At 65.1% G+C, this 18,994-nt stretch overlaps 2 protein-coding genes across 14 annotated transcripts in view; one reads left to right on the plus strand and one right to left on the minus strand.

Moving 5' to 3' along the window:
- The first annotated feature begins 72 nt into the window (after window positions 1-72).
- NME3 (NME/NM23 nucleoside diphosphate kinase 3) lies at window positions 73-1,376 on the plus strand. Its single transcript, XM_047838561.1, has 6 exons — window positions 73-242; window positions 383-471; window positions 558-688; window positions 774-875; window positions 954-1,066; window positions 1,143-1,376. Exons 1-6 carry the CDS (start codon window positions 82-84, stop codon window positions 1,258-1,260), a joined length of 714 nt encoding a protein of 237 aa, XP_047694517.1. The 5' UTR covers window positions 73-81; the 3' UTR covers window positions 1,261-1,376.
- Window positions 1,377-1,474: 98 nt separating this feature from the next.
- MAPK8IP3 (mitogen-activated protein kinase 8 interacting protein 3) overlaps window positions 1,475-18,994 on the minus strand; it is a 48,037-nt gene continuing 30,517 nt past the window's right edge. For 4 of the 13 annotated variants that reach the window (XM_047838320.1, XM_047838311.1, XM_047838319.1 and 1 more), the window contains exons 9-32: window positions 13,934-13,945; window positions 12,550-12,567; window positions 11,301-11,358; window positions 10,986-11,138; window positions 10,334-10,415; window positions 9,131-9,261; window positions 8,610-8,666; window positions 8,357-8,527; window positions 7,616-7,742; window positions 7,377-7,472; window positions 7,101-7,256; window positions 6,351-6,516; window positions 5,516-5,698; window positions 5,232-5,421; window positions 5,009-5,128; window positions 4,851-4,931; window positions 4,699-4,766; window positions 4,465-4,613; window positions 3,893-4,064; window positions 3,698-3,811; window positions 3,465-3,503; window positions 3,110-3,289; window positions 2,874-3,023; window positions 1,476-2,801 (exon numbers count right to left, since the gene is read on the minus strand). In XM_047838320.1, coding sequence (XP_047694276.1) covers window positions 2,680-2,801; window positions 2,874-3,023; window positions 3,110-3,289; window positions 3,465-3,503; window positions 3,698-3,811; window positions 3,893-4,064; window positions 4,465-4,613; window positions 4,699-4,766; window positions 4,851-4,931; window positions 5,009-5,128; window positions 5,232-5,421; window positions 5,516-5,698; window positions 6,351-6,516; window positions 7,101-7,256; window positions 7,377-7,472; window positions 7,616-7,742; window positions 8,357-8,527; window positions 8,610-8,666; window positions 9,131-9,261; window positions 10,334-10,415; window positions 10,986-11,138; window positions 11,301-11,358; window positions 12,550-12,567; window positions 13,934-13,945 — 2,795 coding nt within the window. In that variant the 3' untranslated portion in view covers window positions 1,476-2,679. Of the gene's footprint in view, window positions 2,802-2,873; window positions 3,024-3,109; window positions 3,290-3,464; window positions 3,504-3,697; window positions 3,812-3,892; window positions 4,065-4,464; window positions 4,614-4,698; window positions 4,767-4,850; window positions 4,932-5,008; window positions 5,129-5,231; window positions 5,422-5,515; window positions 5,699-6,350; window positions 6,517-7,100; window positions 7,257-7,376; window positions 7,473-7,615; window positions 7,743-8,356; window positions 8,528-8,609; window positions 8,667-9,130; window positions 9,262-10,333; window positions 10,416-10,985; window positions 11,139-11,300; window positions 11,359-12,549; window positions 12,568-13,933; window positions 13,946-18,994 lie in introns of all 13 variants that reach the window. The other 9 variants (XM_047838313.1, XM_047838321.1, XM_047838312.1 and 6 more) reach the window with 7 other exon arrangements.

Raw genomic sequence — 18,994 nt, forward strand, 5'->3', positions numbered from 1 at the left:
CATCCGACCCGCCCCCGGCGACTTGTGCTGAAAAGGACGGGCCGTTGCCCCTGTGTCTTTCCTTTGTCCCCCAGCTCTGTGATGGCTGCTGGGGGGAAGCCGCGGGCGGCGGGGCTGCCCGTGTGCCGCCCTCGCGCTGGCGCCTGTACCTTCCAGGCTCTTTCCCCGTTCCCGTCGCGTACGGCCTCTGCCGGGACTCGGGCAGACTGCACGCGAATAAAGGCAGAAGCCATAGCCTTGGGGTGTGGTTTCTTTGAGTTTGGGGCTGGGTTGGAGGAGTTTGGGGCTTGGGGAGCGCCCGGCGGGTGTCGCAGGGGTCCTGGGGTGGGCGTGAGCTTCAGCGCCCGCCCTCCGGGCCGCGGCCCGGCCCCTTTAAGCGCAGGCCCCGCCCGGTCCGAACCGCTGCCACCACCGCCGCCGCCATCATGATCTGCCTGGTGCTGACGGTGCTGGCCCACCTCTTCCCGGCGGGTGAGCGGCGCGGGCCGGGGCGGGCCGCCGGGGCAGAGGCGGGGGGCGGACGGGCCTGACGCGCCGCGCCCCGCGGGTCCCCGCAGCCTGCGCCGGCGTGCACGAGCGCACCTTCCTGGCCGTGAAGCCCGACGGCGTGCAGCGGCGGCTCGTGGGCGAGATCGTGCGGCGCTTCGAGAGGAAAGGCTTCAAGCTGGTGGCGCTGAAGCTGGTGCAGGTGAGGGAGGGCGGGGGCGGGGCGCAGGGGGAAGCGGGCGGGGGTCCCGGCGCGCGCGGCCCGACCCCACCCCGGCCCGCCGCAGGCCTCGGAGGAACTGCTGCGTGAACACTACGCCGAACTGCGCGAGCGCCCCTTCTACGGCCGCCTGGTGGACTACATGGGCTCGGGGCCGGTGGTGGCCATGGTGAGTGCCGGCCGCGGGCGGGAGGGCGGGCGGTCCGTCCCTGGCCTCGAGCCGAGTACCCCGCCAACCCGCTCACAGGTGTGGCAGGGGCTGGACGTGGTGCGCGCCTCGAGGGCCCTCATCGGGGCCACGGACCCGGCCGACGCGGCGCCCGGCACCATCCGCGGGGACTTCTGCGTCGAGGTTGGCAAGTAAGGCCGCCAGAGCTTGCGCCCAGCCCGTCGCGACGCCCCAGCGGCCGCCGGCGCTCACGCGGCTCTCCCGCAGGAACGTGATCCACGGCAGCGACTCGGTGGAGAGCGCCCGCCGCGAGATCGCCCTCTGGTTCCGCGGCGACGAGCTGCTGTGCTGGGAGGACAGCGCCGGGCACTGGCTGTACGAGTAGCCCTGCCCGCGGGCCCCAGGGGCCATCCGGTTTGCGACCCGCCTGGAAACGCACTCGGGCCAGCGCTGAGGCTGGCCTGCACTTCTGTTTACAATAAAGTGAAGTGCTTATGCTCACGTTGGTCTGGGCCCAGGGACACAGAGCTACATGTTAAGACATTTATTACATACAGAGCAGATACGTGGGTTTGCTTGCAGGGCCAAAGCCTGAGGAGAATGTCCGCCCAGCCCCTCCCCCCCAGCCGCACCCACCCAGCTAGCCCCCGAGTCACTGCACGGCCTGTGGGAACAGACAAGGGACTGAACGTACATCACAGTGGAGGGTGGCAGGGTGGTGGGGGGAAGCCTGCAGCTGCACAGGGCTGTGGCCAGGCCGGCTGGGCTCCTGGGGAGGCTGCCGGAGATGTGTGCTTCTCTGGTGGGAGGTGGGTGGGCAGCAGGGCCGGGGGCTGCCCCAACCAGCGCCCCTCTCCAGTAGGTTCAGGGAGCAGCAGTCCAGGGCGGCACCCCTCAAAGCAAGTGGCCATCCACACCCAGAGCCGGCCACACTGCCAGCCCTAGGCACTTAGAGTGTGTCTCGGGAGCTGGGCTCCTTGGAAACTGTGGGAGGCAGTCCCCAGACAAGTTCCCCTGTCACCCTGAGGCTGAGCCTGTATCTTAGGACCGACCCCAGGAGAGGCCAGGGGCCTCCCCCTTCTTCCTGAGGCCTGGGCTTGCCCTGGCAGCCTGAGAAATTCCACCCTAGGGGTTTCTGGGATGGGTAGGACTCCAGAGCCTGCTCCTGCCAGGGGGGTCTCCTGCCCGACAGTGAGCAGAAAGAGGGCAGCTGCCTTAGGCAGGCTGGTCACGCGCTTTCATGCCAGTTCCCGGGGTGGCAGGGAGCGGGGTGGGGAGCGTCCAGGGAAGGCTAGTGGCTGGGCCGGCCCCCCTAGGGTCAGGCCCCCCCTTCAGGCAGCAGGCAAAGGCTAGTGGGCTCCAGCTGGGAAGACTTGGCGGGCGGAAATCCCTGCCTCCTGCTCCAGGAGCACAGGAAGTGGGGGGGGGCCCGGGGGGAGCTGGGAGCTGCCTGTAGGGCCTCTTCCCAGCCTGACCTACCACGGGATCCTGCCTCGCTCTGGCCCCAAAGGGCCCCTGGGACGTGGGAACTTGGGATGGGGGGCCGGCCACAAGCTGCCGGGGAAAGCACGTCTGTCTGGAGAGGTCCTTCCCCTCCCTGGTGAGAGCGCCACCCGGGTTCCCTGCCTCCCTGACCCACGTTGCCGCCCGCTGTCGGGGACGCCCGGCCGTAAGGTGAAAGCTGCAGGTTGAGAGGTTAGAAGAGGGGCTGGTGCCGGGCTGCCTGCAGGGCGGGCAGTGGGCAGGCGGGCGGGGTCGTATGTACACGTTGGCGTCGGCAGGAGGGGCGCCGGAAGCCGAAGCCTCACTCGGGGCTGTAGGACACCTGCCACACGATGATGTGGCTGCGCTCGGCCTTGGACAGCAAGGGCTTCACCTGGTTCACGTCCCCCGCGCTCTCCTCTGTGTCGTCATCCTCTCCGTCGCCTAGGGAGACAGCAGCCGCGGTGATGAGACGGCCCTGCTGGGGACATGCTGACCCGGGCAGCGCCCACTCACCGATGCGGAAGTCGATGTAGCCCTCCCCGCCACTCAGCACCAGCACGTTCTTCAGCTGCTGGCCCTCGGCTTCAGAGGCAGGGGCGGCCGGCCCGGGGCTCTCGGACGGGCTGTCGAGCACGCTGCCGTTGAGAGTGGCCAACACGTTCCCTGTCGGGGCACAGGGACCTCAGTGGGGCAGCCGAAGGGAGGCCACGCACGGCCCTGCGGCGGGAGTGGGCCCGGCCCCTCCTCACCTGGCACGGAGACGAAAAACTTGACGGCGTCGCGGTGCCCGTGGAAGCAGAGCTGGGCCTGGGCCATGGAGCAGTAGGGGATGAAGCTGCTGGCTGATTTGTCACTGCTGTCGTCACCGTACACGTGGATGACACCCCCCGGACGGGCCCCCTCTCCGGAGGTGGGGGAGGTCTTGTTGGCTGGAGAGAGAGCAGGGCCCCAGGACCCGAGCCTGAGTAGGAGACCAGATCTCTAGCGGGCGAGGGGCAGAGGGTGGGAGTGCACCCTCGCCGAGGGGCCAGGCCGGCCTCGGCCCACAGGGCCTCTCAGGCGGGGGCTTCCCTCTAGGGGCGGGAGACAGGTGCTCTGACTTACCCCGGAGCCCCAGGAGCTGGCCTCGGTGCAGGACCACGGCTGAGGGAGATGGGGGGGACGGAACATGGAAGAGAGAGGAGAGGAGTCACGGGAGGGGCGGGGGGGGGGGCGCGGGGCAAGGCCGCAGCCCGGGAGGCACCCCAGCCCCCCAGTACGGCCCGGCAGAGCCCGCCCCACAACCCCGGCCCTGACTCTCGCCCTTTGGCAGCAGCCGTCGGTGGGGGGTGACTCACTCTCGGTCAGTGGGATGGAGATGACGACGCCGTTGCCGGTGCCCACCCAGAGGCGGTTGCCCGCGATGAGCAGGGCTGTGATGCGCACGAAGGAGAAGCCCAGCTTGCCTGTGCCTGGGGGGGGGGGGGGGGGAGTCAGCATGGCGGGGCCAGGGGCCCTCCCTGCCCGCCCCCCGAGCCGTCGCAGCCCCTCACCCAGCATCTTGCTGACATAGGGTTCGATGTCCACGTCCTGCAGGTGCTGGTGGGTGTGGGCGTGGTAGAGCCTCAGCGTGGAGTCCAGGCGGATGGACACCCACACCCCGTCGCCGATCCACGCCAGCTGCCGGACCTGGCTCTCCCGCCGTGGGTGGGCGTCAAACGATTTCTGTGGAGTCACGGCAGCTTGCGTCAGCGGGGGGTGGGGGGGGGGGTACTCTGACCCTGCCACGGCCACCGGGTCACTGCAACTTCCCCTCTACTGCCTGCTTTGCTCCTCAAGGTCCAGGCTCCGAGGAGGAGCTGTCGCCACCCACCGGCCCCCTCCGCGCACGGCCAGGTGGCCGAGGGGAGGCATGTGGGGCCCACGTGGTGTCACTCTGACTTGTCACAGAGTGCAGCAGCAGGTGGGATCCGGAAAGACGCACTCGCAGCCTGGCCGGTGACGTCGTCTCCCCGAGCACGTCTCCCGTGACCCCACGAAGCCCCCAGTGCCTGTTAGAAGGCACGTTGGGAGTGACCTCAGCTGACCGCCCCTGCACGGAGACCCTCCTGCCGCCAGCACTCACCTCGATCTGCATCGTCTTGGGCTGGATGACGTGCACCTTGTTCTTGTAGCCGCACCAGACGCGGTCGTACACGACGGCCATGCAGCGGATGGAGTGGTGTGGGTGGCCCAGGTCCATCAGGTGGTAGTTGCTCAGGTCCCACTGGCCATCTGCAGAGAGTCCAAGACACCTGCTCACACCTGGCCGGGGCCCGGCTCCGCTCACACAGGGGTGGCTGCTCGGCCCAGGCCTCACCTTCGCCTCGGTGGAAGATGGCCAGAGTTCCGTCTGCCAGGGCCACCAGCACTCGCCCTTTCACGTGCCTGGAACGGAATGGTGGTGAGCGGGTAGAGGCCAGGCCACCCCGGGCCCCTCCCGTGCCCTGGCCTCTGCTGGCGGTCACGTACACCAGGCTCAGGACGGAGTCCTTCAGCTTGATGGAGTGCAGACACTTCTTCCAGTTGGCCACAGCCGAGTGCACGTAGAGCCTGTGGGAGGAGGCTGTGGTGGGCAGGGGTGCTTGCCCGGGGACCCTGCCCCACCGTGGCCCCAGGGCCCCACCTACCAGCCGTTCTGGGCTCCCAGCCACATAGTGGGGGCAGCGCTGGTGCTGGCCCCCGCAGGGTCTGCGCTGGGCTCCGGCTCTGGCTGCACACCCCCCGTGTCGGCCTCCTGCCCGTTCTCGCTGCAGGAAGGATGGCGGCTCCAGGGTGGCCTGTGGAAGCCCGTCCCCGCCCGCCTCTGCCAGTCTCCCTCCCCTCTGTCTGCCCCGTCCCGAGTTCGCCCACCTGCCAGGCTGGGTGCTGGGGGCCGGGGTGGGGGCCAGGTCAGTGAAGACGTGCTCCGTGAGGGGCCCGGGCCGCACCGCAGCTGCCTCCGCCTCGCTGGGCCCAGAGTCTGGCACCTCCGTGGCTTCTGTGGCCTCTTCCGTGGACTGAGCTGGGTTGACCTTCCCGTTGGCGACGGCAGCCACCTCCCCTGCGCGAGCAGAAGGTGAGCCTGGCTGGCTGTGCAGTGGGGAGGAACGCGGGGCTCAGAGAAGATAGCCGCCCGGGCTCAGGCCCAGACTCACCTTGGCCCTTGTCCAGCACCGGGGTGTCCCCTCGGGAGGAGCAGTTGCTGCGTGGCACGTTGCAGCGGGTGGCACAGCCCACCAGGGTGATACCCGCCAGCACACCGTCTGCACTGGAGTCTTCTGGGTTTACGTCGCCGTCCAGGAAGATCTCCCCCGGAGGGTAGTCGCTGTCACTGGCCGCTGGGGGGAGTCACCGCCCCGTCACTCCTCACCAAGAAGCCCCTACTACAAGACCACACACCCAGGGCTCCTGTCCCGGTGTGGGTGCTGGGGGAGGAGGTGGGCCCCAGGCTCTCCTCTCAGGCCAGCCCAGCCTCAGCACGGGGGCCTGCAGGCCACCACCGCCTGGAGGCCTGGGAAGCCTGCGAGAGTGGAGTAGTGAGACTCCGGTCTCTGAGCAAAGGACTGTGGTCACGTGACAGAACCTCAAGAAGTCTGAGGAGCTTGGGGTCATCTCAGCAAATGGACCCCGGCAGGGCCCTGGCCACCCCCGGGTGCTGGCGTGCGGCAAAGCCAAGCCTGGGGGGGCCCCAGCTCTCCCTGCTGCAGCTGGACAGTGGGAGCTGGGCCCCCCAGTAGGTCCACGTTCAGCACCCGACTGACATTTCCGTCTGTCCCGGGGCCCAACGCATCTCCTTCCAGTTGGGTGAGTGGGCCTCACCTTGGGTCTCGCCAGTTGTTCACAACACTAATGGGGACACCCCCACAGGCTCCCGAGTGTCCACATCATGTCCCAAGCAAGGCCGGGGCCGCCTCTACATCACAGCCACGTGTGGAGCGGCGCAGACCCCAGCGCTGTGGGTGTGGGCATCCATGCGGGGCTGGCCCTCACCTGGAATACTGGAGATGCACAGGACGTGGGCATTGCAGACGGTGAACTGGTCCACCACGGTGCCCGGCTGGTTGGCATCGATGATGACCACCTTGCTGGTGGTCAGGGTGCTGGTGAGGATCCACACGCGGCTGGAGGTGGCATCCACCTCGGGGAGCTCTCTTGCCTGTTTTGGGGCACAGGAGACGGGGGCTGGTGCCGGGTGCGGGCCACACCAGCAGCCGCACGGGGCGGTGGGGCCACCTGGACTCTATCAGGAGATAACCTTGCCTGTGGCCTTAGGGGAGACGGCTGTCCTCCCTTGTAGCAGGGCGACAAAAACTCGGGACTGGACTTTCTACCAAGACCGCCGGCATGTGTGGCCTCACTCCCATGGAGAACTGAGCTCCTGAGTCTAAGTCCCTGCCCCCCAAGTCAGCCTAGGCCACAGAACAAGGACCCGCGGGTGAATCATTTCCTGCCGCCCTCCTGTGCACAGCTCGCAAGGACAGAGATGCGCCCGGTGGCCTGACCCCTCCAGCCCTACCACCTGCAGAGCGTCTGGGCCTCCACACTTCCCCACCCGCCGAGGACAAAGCACAGGCCCCGCGTGCCCTGGACAGGGGGTGGGTCCTCAGATGAGCCCAGTCTCCAGCCCTGGCCTTAGTCATCCTATCTCTGTCACTCCCAACAAGACTCCAGTGCCGGGCACAGCCCGAGTACACACACGGCAGCAAAGCAGGTGTCCCCGGCCCTGCCTTCCACTCTGACCTTCTTCTCGGGGGACGTGTGATTGCTCTTGGTCTCTCCTTCCACTTCCCGGTCACAGGTCAGAGGGTCACGGCCTGGTGGGGGCTTGACTCCATTCGTGGAGTCGTCCTCGCTCGGTTTCCACCCACTCAGGTTGACGCCCGCAGCACACCACAGCTGGGAGAAGGGTCGTGTGGTCAGGAGCCCAGTCCCCTCCGCTGGCCCCTGGGGGGCGGCGGGGCCTGAGACAGGTGCTCCCGCCCACCCCCATGTGCCAGGCCGACTGGGCCGGCTCACCTTCATGGTTGGGTCCTTCTCCACCAGAGGGCGGCAGTACACGGGGACAGGCACGTTCTTCATCCGCGTGTCCTCCTGGCCCCCATTGGGACTCAGCTGCAACCACAAGGCCGAGCGGCCACGTGGGCGCGAGGCGTGGGGCAGAGGGCCGGCCCCGGGCAGGAAGGGCCGCGGGGGCACCGCAGGGCTGCCCCGGCACCCTCCCCACCCCACCCCGCGCCCCGCGCCCCCTGCAGCACCTGCTTGTACTTGGCCGGCAGGCTCCAGCCGCAGGCCTGCAGCCGCCCGTCGTCATTGCGCACGTGCTCGCGCACCTGCCGGTACTGCTCGCGCTTCTGCTCCCGGCGGGCGGACGAAGTGCAGTCACTGGGCAGGAGGCGCGGCAGGTTACTCCTCAGCCGCGCGGGTCTGCCCTGTGGGGCGTGCGCCCCGTGCCCCGGTGCCCGTTCGGCCGTTGCTGCCACCGAGGGCTGGCTGGCAGGGCCCTGCAGTGAGGTGCCCTCCCCCCACCCCCCCCCCCCCCCCGCCCCCAACCCTTAACAGGGCAACTTCAGTCTTCTGATGCAAGACACAGAATTCCCCACTTCTGCCCTGGAGCCAGATTCTTGGTATCAAAACTAAGGAAAACATAAAATTCCGAAGGACGCCTATTCCCCGGAAGAAAGCCAACCTTGCTGGTAAACTTCCCATCAGCTCCAAGCGTCCCTGTGGGGCGCAGGTGCACAGGCCAGGCGGGGTTGGGGGGGTCCCCCAGGGCAGGGGAGCACAGCTGAGAGACTTTGTGCAGGGACTGAGGGGAGGGACACCTGGGGCGCCCCGTCATGGTGTGGGCACAGAGAGGTTAGCCTCCTTCCCAGGAGGGACCCCGCCCCCAGCACAGGCCTCACGCTCCTGCCTCGGAGCCCAGAGGGGAGAGGCCCCGGGACACACCGTGTCCTCCTCGCCCCCCGCCCCCACGCAGGCCAGTGGGAGACACTCACTCATCGGGGAAGAACTCCAGAGGCCGGCTGCCAGCCGAGATCTGGCACATGGCATGGCTGCGGCGCTGGCTGAAGCCGGCCGTGGTGGGTGATTTGTAGTGAATGTTCACCGAGGGATAGGAGCGCTTGGCCGGAGGGGGGCTGGAGGAGGAGCTGAAGAGGCGGCTGAAGCTGCCAGCGGAGGCATGGGAAGTGAGGGGCGGCCAGTGGGGAGCCGTCCCTGCCCCCACCCCACCCCGGCGCCCCAACTCACAACTGCCAGATGGTGGACTTCTTCTTCTCCTGGACAGACGGATGCTCTCGGGACGCTCTGCGGGGAGGGGCCGGGAAGGAGCCCCGCTCGGCCAGCGTCCAGTGGACTTGCCCACACACCACACCCCCTCTGGGCCCTAGCCAGTCAAACCCTGCACCGCTGTTGCTGGACTTCTCTGGCTTCGCTTGCCCAGGACCTTCTCAGGGGGTGGGGCGGGGGGGGGGGCCCTCCCCATGGCCAGGAATGGAGCCTCGGGGAAGAGGGGTCCCTGCGTGGGTCGGTTCAAATCCCCCGAGGGGTTCCAGCACACCAGGCCCAACATGCCCCAGCCCAGCTCTAGCCCCTGGCCGGGTCGGGCCCCCAAACAGCTCCCATGAGGTCCCTCCAATCCTCCTATGAGACACGGGGCTGGGGTGCAGACCAAACTCAATCCCACCATCAGGGCCTCCTCTGGGGGTCACAGATCACAAAAGGAGATGGGGGTGCCTTCCAGAACCCCAAGGGCAGCCTGGGGGACCCACCTGATCATCTCGGTCCACCGCACGGCCTCCTGAAGCTCCATCAGCCTTTCTTTGTACTGGTTCCGCTCCATGAGCACACGCGCCATCTCCACCCGTGTGAAGCGGCGGCGCTGCGCCATGGGGATCTTGTCCTGGGGGGGGAGGGGGGCGCTGCCGGTCAGCCAGCGAGGGGCCTGCTGGCCGACTCACATGCGCTTCCTCGCCGGGCTGGCCCAGGTGTGGGCGAATCCCAGGGCGGGTTCCCACGGAGCCTCAGGAAACGTGGCGGGGAGGGTGTGGGCAGGGGGCAGGAGATGCTGGGGGCCTGCCCGCCCCCAAAAGGTCACACGATACACTTGAGGGCTACGACACGGCCCCTGGACACCCTGGCGATCCCAGGTGAAACCGTCCATCAACGCTAACAGGTGAGGCCGGTCCCAGGTGGAACCATGGGAAGACAGGTTCTAGGGAAGGTGCAGTGAGCAGGACCTGGGGTCACACGTCCGAGTAGGACGTGGGAGGTTCTGGCAGATGTGTGGGGTCTGCCGTCTGTGGGTGCTGTGACAGGACCAAGTCCGCTCCGAGGAGCTGTGTCCTGGGCTGCTACAGTCTGGCACAGGGGTGAGGGGCCAGGGGGAGCTGCTGGGCCAGGGAGCACGAGACCCCGGCCCCACGCAAGGAGGCACGGGCCCCGACTGATGCCTCCCGTGGCTCCACAATTCACCCACACCTTTGTTTCTGCTCCTGGGGGTGGGGTTGGCTGGGCTGAAGGAGCACCTACTGCGTCTCGGATGGCTGCTATGTGAGCAGCACCCTGACACCCCCGAAGCTAAGAGCTGACAAGAGGTGCGGCCAGGACGCACCACTCACTTTGGGACAAGGAGCTGGGCCCCACCCTCTCCTACAGGAAAGCGGCCCAGTCACCAGACCTGGGCTCTATTCCAGAAAGGAGGCCAGAAGGGGTCCACGAATTACGGGAAAAGACCCCTACAAACATTCCCTGCATGTCAGGTACGAACCCCCAAGGAGCAGAGGGCTCCTGAGAACATTCCTTGCACCTCAGAGGGGGCCCACAGGCCGAACGGGGGTTCCCACTAAGAAGGGGCAGAGGAGCTGACAGAGGAAGGATGAGGAGGGCCCAGAGACCCAGAGAATTAGCGCGCCCCGGGAGCCCACCCCGCACCACCCGCCCCCCCTGCCCCGCATGTTAATAGTGGAATATACCAATTCTGTACAGAGATAGCTGCTTACATCCTCCACCTCTTCTTTGGGTTCGCGGCGGGCGATGATGGCTTCTGACTTCACTCTGCAGGACGAGGAGGGAAATGTGACTGTGGGGAGGGGGGGTGGAAGCCCACAGCCCTGCTAGCTCACGCCTAGAAGCCCAGATGTCTCTCCTGGCTGCCCAGCAGGGCCGTGGGGCCTGGCTAACGGGCAGGCAGGGCCACGTGCACAGGTGGCAGGGCCGCAGGCCGGCCCCAGACAGGTGTGCGGCACCTGCAGGCCCGACAAGTGCCGCCTGCCCCCCCCCTCCTGTCACACCCCCACTCCGGTCTGGAGCTACAGGCACCCCTCGGATGAGCATCAGGCTGGAAGAGAAGCCACAGGGAGGTGCAGAGTGCTGGGGAGGGGACCCCAGAGCTTCCTGGGTGCCTGAACTCCCTCCTCCTCAAGAAACATAAGGCACGAGAGTGGCAGGACACCCAAGGCGCGACATCCATGCCTCCTGGGGGACTCCCGGGAGGATGGGGAGAGGAGGCCCACAAGTGAGCTGGAACAGAGAGGAGGTGAGGCTGCTGCCCGGGGGAGGAGAGGACTGGGGTGGGGGGCGGGCCTGGCCCCTCTTCCTCCCAGGAGCCTCCAGGCCTACGCTCACCTCCTCAACTCCTCCTCCAGGTCCTTGATGCGGCCCTCCAGCCGGGCTTTGGCCTGTCTGGCAGCTTCCAGGTCCCCTTTCAGCACCTCCTGCTCCCCGGACAGCTGGTCCACCTTGGCGATGAGGTCATTCTTCACCACGTTCAGAGCGTTTCTTTGGAAAGGCAGAAAGATGAGGGCTCTGGGTGAGCCAGCCTGCTCGCTATGATGGGGGCCTCCAAGGGGCTGAGAGGTCACAGCTCCGGGTTGCTACAGGGAGGCCCGGCCCTGGGGGAGGGCCATCTCAGCAAGCCCTGTGCCAGACAGGAGTCCTTACTTGGTTTCTAGAAGCTGTGAGTTCTCCAGCAGCAGGTTCCCCACTTCCTTGCCCATTCCTGCAACAAAAGGCACAGAGAGATTACCTGTGCCTGGTGAGGCCAGACCCTGACACTACTATACCTGCCCCAGAGTACCAAAAATCCTCCCTGGGGGATGGCTCAGCCCTGGGAGGGCAGAGGTGAGGGCGCGAGGCCAGCAGTCTGGTCTCCGGGAAGCCAGACAATCCCTGCAGAGGGATCTCTGCGGCTCCTCGGGCGGGCTCTCAACTCAACAACGCGGTCAGGAATGCAAGCCCAGAACAGCCCCTGGAGGGTACTGAGGAGGGCCCTGCTGCCTCAATGGGCACGGCAGCCCTGGGTTGAGCTCCCACGGCTATCCACGTGAGGCCAGCGTGCCGCAGGGCCCAGCCGGCACCAGCGTGAGCCGGCCCCAAGGACCACCTCAATCTGTCCTCTCTGCCAGCATCCTCCGGTCTCCCCTCGCCCTTCGGGAGGCAGACCCTTTGCAGGGCCGTCCCCGGGAGAACAGCGGTTGGTGCTGTGGTGATGGGGACAGAGAAGGCAGCTCAGGACGGCACAGAGCCCCCGGCCAAGGAGATGGGATGGCCCCATGGTAGGCGCGGCCCTCCACCGGGGCCAGGAGTAGGGCTGGGGGAACCTGGCCCGCCGCGGTGGGGACAGCAGGAGGCAGGGGTAAGGGAGAGCGGGGAGGACACACTCCCTGGGGTTGGTGCCCAGAAGGGCCGACCCGGCCCCTGTAGGCCAGCCCCAAAGTGGACCCCGCCGTCTGAGCTTTGCAGGCACGCCACAGCAACTCCAGAGGACTGAACCTCATCTGTTGGGACAGAAAGCCCCAGAGACCCAGGGTCTGTTCCTCCCATTCACCAGCCCCCCCACCCCCGGTATGAGGTGATCGTGAGATGAGACCCCTGACACACACGGTGTGCGCAGAGTGGCTTCTGACGGCTGTCCCCATCTGCACCCCCTGGCCTCGGATGTGGCCCGCCCCCCCTCCACCTGTCCAGGGTGTGCTCGGAGGGAGGCGGCTGGGGGGCTCAGCACTGCAGCTCCCCACTCGAGCCCCAACCCCACCCTGGAGCCAGGAGTGCCTGTGGCCCCTGCTGACCCCACCGCCAATCCCACCATGCAGAGCAAAGCAAAAGGCTCAGGAAGCACGAGAAGGTGTGAGGCAGACAGAGGAAGCCAAGAAAGGGAGGAACGCAAACTGAAACAGGGCCTTGGGCTTACCAAAGAAATCATGGCGCACTGCGAGAGTCGTCCCAGTGCGGGAGCCCAGTGCGGGAGCCGGGTGGCGGGGGGGTGGGGGGGGGCAGGGGAGGGAGGGAGGGAGAGAAAGAAGCGCATTAAGCCTCAGTGAACAGCAGGGCGGCGGTGCCGTGTGGCTGCTTCTTGCTGTGTTAGAGGTGGACACGGGGGAGGGCAGCAGGGCCAGGGGGGTGGCATGGAGCCTGCTTCTCGCTGGGTTAGGGGTGCACACAGGGGAGGGCTGGGGGGGTGGACACGGGAGAGGGCGGGAGGGAGGGCTGGGGGCTGGACACAGGAGTCGGGGGACGGAGGGCCGGGGGGTGGACACAGGAGACGGGGGGAGGGAGGGCTGGGGGGGTGGACACAGGGGAGGGTGGGCAGGCCGGGGTGGTGGCACGGAGCCTTCTTCTTGCTGGGTTAAGGGTGGGCACAGAAGAGGTCAGGGGTGCCGGGAGGTGGATGCAGGGGAGGGCTAGGAGGGCCAGGGGGTGGACACAGGGGAGGGTGGGAGGCAGGGTGGGTGGACACAAGGGAGGCCGGTAGGGCCGGTGGGTGGACACAGGGGAGAGCTGGGAGGGCTGGAAGGTGGACATAGGAGAGAGCTAGGAGGGCTGGGGTGGTGGACACAGGAGAGGACGGGAGGGAAGGCCAGGGGGTGGACAGAGGGGAGGGCCGGCGGGCAGGTGGGATGGACACAGGGGTGGGTTGGGAGGGCCAGGGGGTGGCACGGAGCCAGCTGCTCCTTCTGGACATTGCATCCTTGGCTGCACAGGTCACCAGGCCAAGGGCAGCGGGTGATGAGATGAGGGGCCGGGCAGTGTACTTGACCCCGTGCACCAGAGTCCTGGGCCGTGCGGGTGGTGGTTTAGGGCACAAGTCTGCAAATGAGGGAAAGCTGTGCCCGGGGACCCGGCACGCCTTCGAGTACACGGGGGAGGCCGCGTGTGGACGGGCCGGGGCCTCAGAGTCTCCTGCTGCGAACAATCGGAGAAGCCCGGAGATGGGCCATCTGCCACGTGGGCATGGGACCCCTGACTTCTGGGGTGTGCCTGACAGGGGAGAACCCTGAGAAATGTCACTGGGGCACTCTCTGCCTTTGAGGGACAGGGTCCAGGGCACAGCCATTCTCCCTCACGTGTCAGGGCCACTGTCAGTGGGCTAGTAGAGCAAACCAAGAGAAGCTTCCGAGCGGCAGTAGGCTGGTAAGCAGAAGCACGTGTGCCTTAGTGGCCTGGAGGGGACCCAGGAAGGGACAGGCCGCACAGCCTGTGGTGACTGGACAGCAGTGGGGAGTGTCCCCAGGATGCCCCCCACTGCAGCCGGACAGCGCCGTGAGGAGGGGTGGCAGACGGCTGGAGATACGCACCTGAGAACTCCCCTGGGGCCGTGTCCAGCAAAGCACAGAGAGACGGGGGAAGGAAGTGACAAAGGTCAGTTGGTGACTGGAACCAACAAAATAAAGAAATTCTTATTACAGAGAAAGCAACAACGCGTGAAAGAATACAAGCAGGTGTCACCAGGCCCGTGGGCGACAAATCCCCCTGGGGACGGCAACCCTGAAGGAAAACAGAGACCCTGAGCGCCGGGCCCCACACCTGCTCAGCCCTCAGGAGGGCGAGGCCCCGAAGACGCAGCAGCGACGGCCGGGGAAGGTGAGAGGGTGTGTGCACGGGGGCTGCGCCGGGGGGCCCGGGGCGTCCAGGCCCCAGGTGCCCCCAGAGCGCGTGAGCTTGGCCTCGTGGCCCCCACCTCTCCCGCCAGCCCAGGCCTTTCCGGAAGGGCGCGACCTCAGGGAAAGGACGGCCAGAAAAAGAGAAAGAAGCAAGGGCCCGGCTGGCAGGGAGGGAAAGGCAGGCAGAAAGCAGGGGCGCTGGGGACAGGGGTGGAGGCGTGTGGGGCCGGCAGTGCCTTCCTCCTGGGCTCCAAACTTTTCCCAGCTGAAGACTGGGTGCAACAGTACTGTGTACGTGGTCACTTCGTCACTTGACGTAAATGACACAACGCACAACGTGCTGCAGGAACTGAAATGATAAAGGAATGTGCCAGCTCAACAGTGGACGTGACCGCTCGTCTTGACGCCCCAGGGCAACCGTGCTCAAGAGCTGATCTTCTGTCTCTCAGAACTCTTTCCAGATAAACACCAGCTTTTCTTTTTAATATTTTTATTTTTGAGAGACAGAGACAAAGCATGAGCAGGGGAGGGGCAGAGAGAGAGAGGGAGACGCAGAACCCGAGGCAGCTCCGGGCTCCGAGCTGTCAGCACAGAGCCTGACGCGGGGCTCGAACTCACGAACTGTGAGGTCCCGACCTGAGTTGAAGTGGAACACAAGTGATTGAGCCACCCAGGCGCCCTGAAGAACACCAGCTTTTAAAACACAAAACCAAAGGGGCACCTGGGTGGCTCAGTCGGTTAAGCGTCTGACTCTTGGTTTTAGTTCAGGTCATGGTCTCGCGGCTTCGTGGGTTCCGGGCCCACGTTGGGCTCTACGCCGGCAGTGCAGAACCTGCGTGGGATTCACTCTCTCCCTCTGCCCCTCCCTCCCCACGCTGTGTCTTTCTCTCTCCCAATACATACATACATAGGCACATACGCACAAACCAAGGGCAAATACCCACCCTCTTGGCCCATTTGCTCTGTCCCACCTGACGCCATGTCACGGGACTGTGCACTGGAGATCTGCGCTCGCCTGGGATGAGTGCTCAGCGCACAGGGGCGTGCACTCACCGCCCAGCACCCCGGACTTCCAGGCGGGGACGGGTAGGAGCGACCGCTCACCTCACCCCGCCAGCACGGCTCCGCAGGCCGCACGACCACCTCCCGGCCGTGGGCGCCCTAGCACCTGCTTCGTGTTTGTTGCTCTTGTGAGAAAAAAACAAAAACAAAAACTCATCTGTGTTTTCTCTTTTCTGTCCTGCCTCATTCTTGAAGTTGAATATCTTTTTGTGGTAGGTGGGCATCTTCTGGGAACTTCCCGATTTCATCCTCTGCTCAGGTTCCACTGTACTTGACCTCTGTCAGCGAGGGAGATCACGTATATGTTGACTTGTGCGTAGCCACACCTGGCAGCACTTTCCTCTACGGTTGTGGCCATGCAGAGAACACTCTCCGGCGTTCTTCCAGTCCCGCTGTCCTTGCGTGTTTATGTTTAGGTCCGAAGTCCCCCTACAAAGTCTTCTGTATACGGCGGGAGGTTGGGACCAGACTTCGCTCTTCACCAAATGGCTATTCAACTAATCCACCCGTTTTCCGGGGATGTGAAGCGCCACATTCAGCGTCGGTGAATTCCCACGCGGGGCCAGCTCTCCTCACACGAACCGGAGGGGTCACCGGTCTGTTGCCACCCCGGGTCCGCCGCCCTCCGCGTCACAGCTTGTAAACCCTTTGGTGCCTGGAGCGTCAGGCAGCCCTGCAGCCTGTTCTTTCTTAGCCCTTTCCGGGCTCTTCTCACATGTTCTCCTGGACGGAGTCTGGAGTCTGCTCACGAAGCTCTTTGGCCGGGGCTGGGTACGGACAATGGGCTGAGCCGTGAGGCCACCCGGCAGCTTTACAGAGCTCAGCCCGCAGACCCGGAGCATGCAGAAGTTCTCGATGCATGAGGCCTTTCGTGTTCTTTTTTTTAAATGTTTATTTTTTTCTGAGGGGAGGGAAGGGCAGAGAGAGAGGGAGACACAGAATCCGAAGCAGGCTCCAGGCTGTCAGCACAGAGTCTGATGCAGGGCCTGAACTCAACGAACTGCAAAATCATGACCTGAGTTGAAGTCGAATGCTTAACCGACTAAGCCGCCTGGGCGCCCCTTTCTATGTTCTTCCGTCATGTTCCCGAGTTCTGTGCACACGGGCTGTCTCTCTCTCAAGGTTAACGTCTAGACGGCGTCTGGGTCTGGTTGCCACGGGGCGGGACCCCGCTATCCGGGCACAGCGCACCGGGTAGAATGCACGTCCGGTCGGCCTGTGCGGCCTTCGGACTCCAACTCACTGACGCAGGGTGCACTGCCTGGCTCGTCTGAGCCTCAGTTTCCTCGTCCGTGAAGGAGAGACGTGACCTCCGTAGCTCGGGCTCCCTGGAAACTCCCTGGTAGACGCCCAGCACGTGCTACGTGGTCACTAGGTGCTAACTCCTCGGCTCCCCAGCTATGTCAGCTCTGAGAGGCGCACTCTTGAAGCACGGCGCCTCTGAGACTGGGCGTGCTCTCAAGATCGAAGTCGTGTCCCCCTTCAACTTGAAGCAAGGGCTTCCTTTCCTGGAGATTTCTAAACTAACGGCGTATCTTACAAGCGGTGCGGTCAGCTTAGTGAAATGTAACAAGACAGGCCCATCCAGGGTCCTTCCTTCCTTGCTAAAGGAATTCACGGTCCAAATGCTGTGGCGAACAGACACGATCCAAATGCCCGATCCAGACACGCGGAGCTTTGAAGGACGCCGTCCTCAGCCACACTGACAACATCACCGTGTTTCTGCTATCGCAGGACCTTGTCACTGTGAGGACGGCCGCCCACTGGCCGCGGGCTTTTTGCTGTTTAGCAGCCACACAGGGAACGCAGGGGACAGGCACGAGGCTCTTCAGAAAGACTCTAGCCGAGCCAGACAACGGGGCTGGGGCCCCTCGGCAAGGGGACTGGAGCCGACCCCAGCCCATTCCTCCACCCTGCTGGGCAAAGGGAGGGCTCCTCTGCCTGGCGCCCCACTGACACAGTGTGACAGCGCCTGATTCTTTCTCACCTCCCAGGGGCGGCCTGCCTTTCAGATGCCCGTCGTGCCTAAGGCTCTGGAAGGGCACGCTCAAGAACGGGGCCCACGCCAGCCAGAACAGAGCGGGGCCCAGGGTGGCCACCGGCCAGTGACCAATGACGGGACGTGCTGGCGGGCAGGCCACCCAGAGTCACGGGCGGCAACGAGGCCGGCCAACTCCAGTCATCCTCCACGACCACGCGAGGGACCAAACGTGGAGCAGAAGCATCAGCCACGATGCCCAGCAGTGGATGAATGGCCACGGGAGGTGGAGGCCCATCTGTGCCACAGAGCACCGCTCTGCCGGGGAAGGATGGAACACTGACCCCTGCTACAACACGTACAAACCTCACGGGCACTGGTGCACAGAAAGAGGCCAGGTGGAAGAGTTGGGCCAGGTGACAGGAAGTGCCCGAGAGGGCAAGAGCACAGACACAGATGGGTCACTGTGTGTGGGCACAGGCTTCCTTCGGGGGGGGACAGTGCTCTAGAGCCGTGGGGTGCTGACCTCACGGCCCTGAGCTCACTCAGAGACACTGGACTGTGCGCTCTGGGCAAACCCATGACATTCCATCCCTAGAAAGCACAGAGGGCGGTCAGTCACGCCTGCTGCTCTGGCTGGACCTGGGTTCAAGTCCCCAGTGTGCTGCTTCACTTCACCTTCCCCGGGCTCAGCTTCTTCATCTATGAAACGGGGGCGGCGGCAGCACCCCAGATTAAAGGCAGACGCGCACATCTAATGCTGGTGTGACTCTTCTCGTGACCGTGTCGATGACTGGAACCGTGTCGTGAGACGAGACTGAAAAGCACAAGGTCTGGGACTCCAGCTGGGCGCCTCCCCTACGGTCCCCTCCCCAACCTGCGGCCGGCCCCTCAACACGGCGCGGGGCAGCTGAGCTGCCCACGGCCAGGAACTCGAACGTGGAGCCGGGTCGCGGACACACGAACGCCGTGTGCCTATGCGCTCTTCCAGGGAGAAGGCCGCCACCTCTTTCATCAGAGACTCAGGAGTGCAGCACACACGAGGCCCTCGCGCCCTCACAGCCTCCAAGGTGGGCCTGGCAGAAAGGTGCTCCTTCGCGGACACACACGTGCGCCTGGTCACCCACTACAGCCTCGCTCCCGGGCACAAACTCTAGGGACGGGAGTTCCTTCCCATGCCTCTCCCGGCCTGGCAGGTCCAACGTCTGAAGAACAGCCAGGCACAAGCCCCACGGAAGCCACATCTGGGAAAGCAACGTGGAGCCAGCGTCAGGAGCCCACATCTCTACGCTGAGGTTCCCACCTCTAGAAACCTGTCCTAAAGAAGTCTCCAGGGGGGGGCGAGCTGATTTACGCCCATAGGTATCTGTGACCGCAGTATCCAAACAGCAAAAACCAGAACCTGGCAGAACGGGTTGAGTAATTTACAGTCTCATGCCACAAGGTGAAGCGCACTGGGGGTATTAGCAGGTCAGAGAGATGGTAACATCGCCCACAAAGGGGAGGACAGACATGACCCAAACCCCCCCACGGGCCACGTACGTGTGTGTGCTACGGCACCTGGGAAGGTGCACTCGTCACGATCGTCTGGTTTTTACGCTCTTATTGGCAATTTCTGGTATTATGCGAATATTGTTATGAACGCGTGCTACTTTTCCAAAAATAAAAATTGGAATGTATATAGGATTACCTGAACTCTATAAAGGAGAGGGGAA

This window comes from Prionailurus viverrinus, chromosome E3, assembly GCF_022837055.1.
Source record: "Prionailurus viverrinus isolate Anna chromosome E3, UM_Priviv_1.0, whole genome shotgun sequence".
NCBI classification, from domain to species: Eukaryota; Metazoa; Chordata; class Mammalia; order Carnivora; family Felidae; genus Prionailurus; species Prionailurus viverrinus.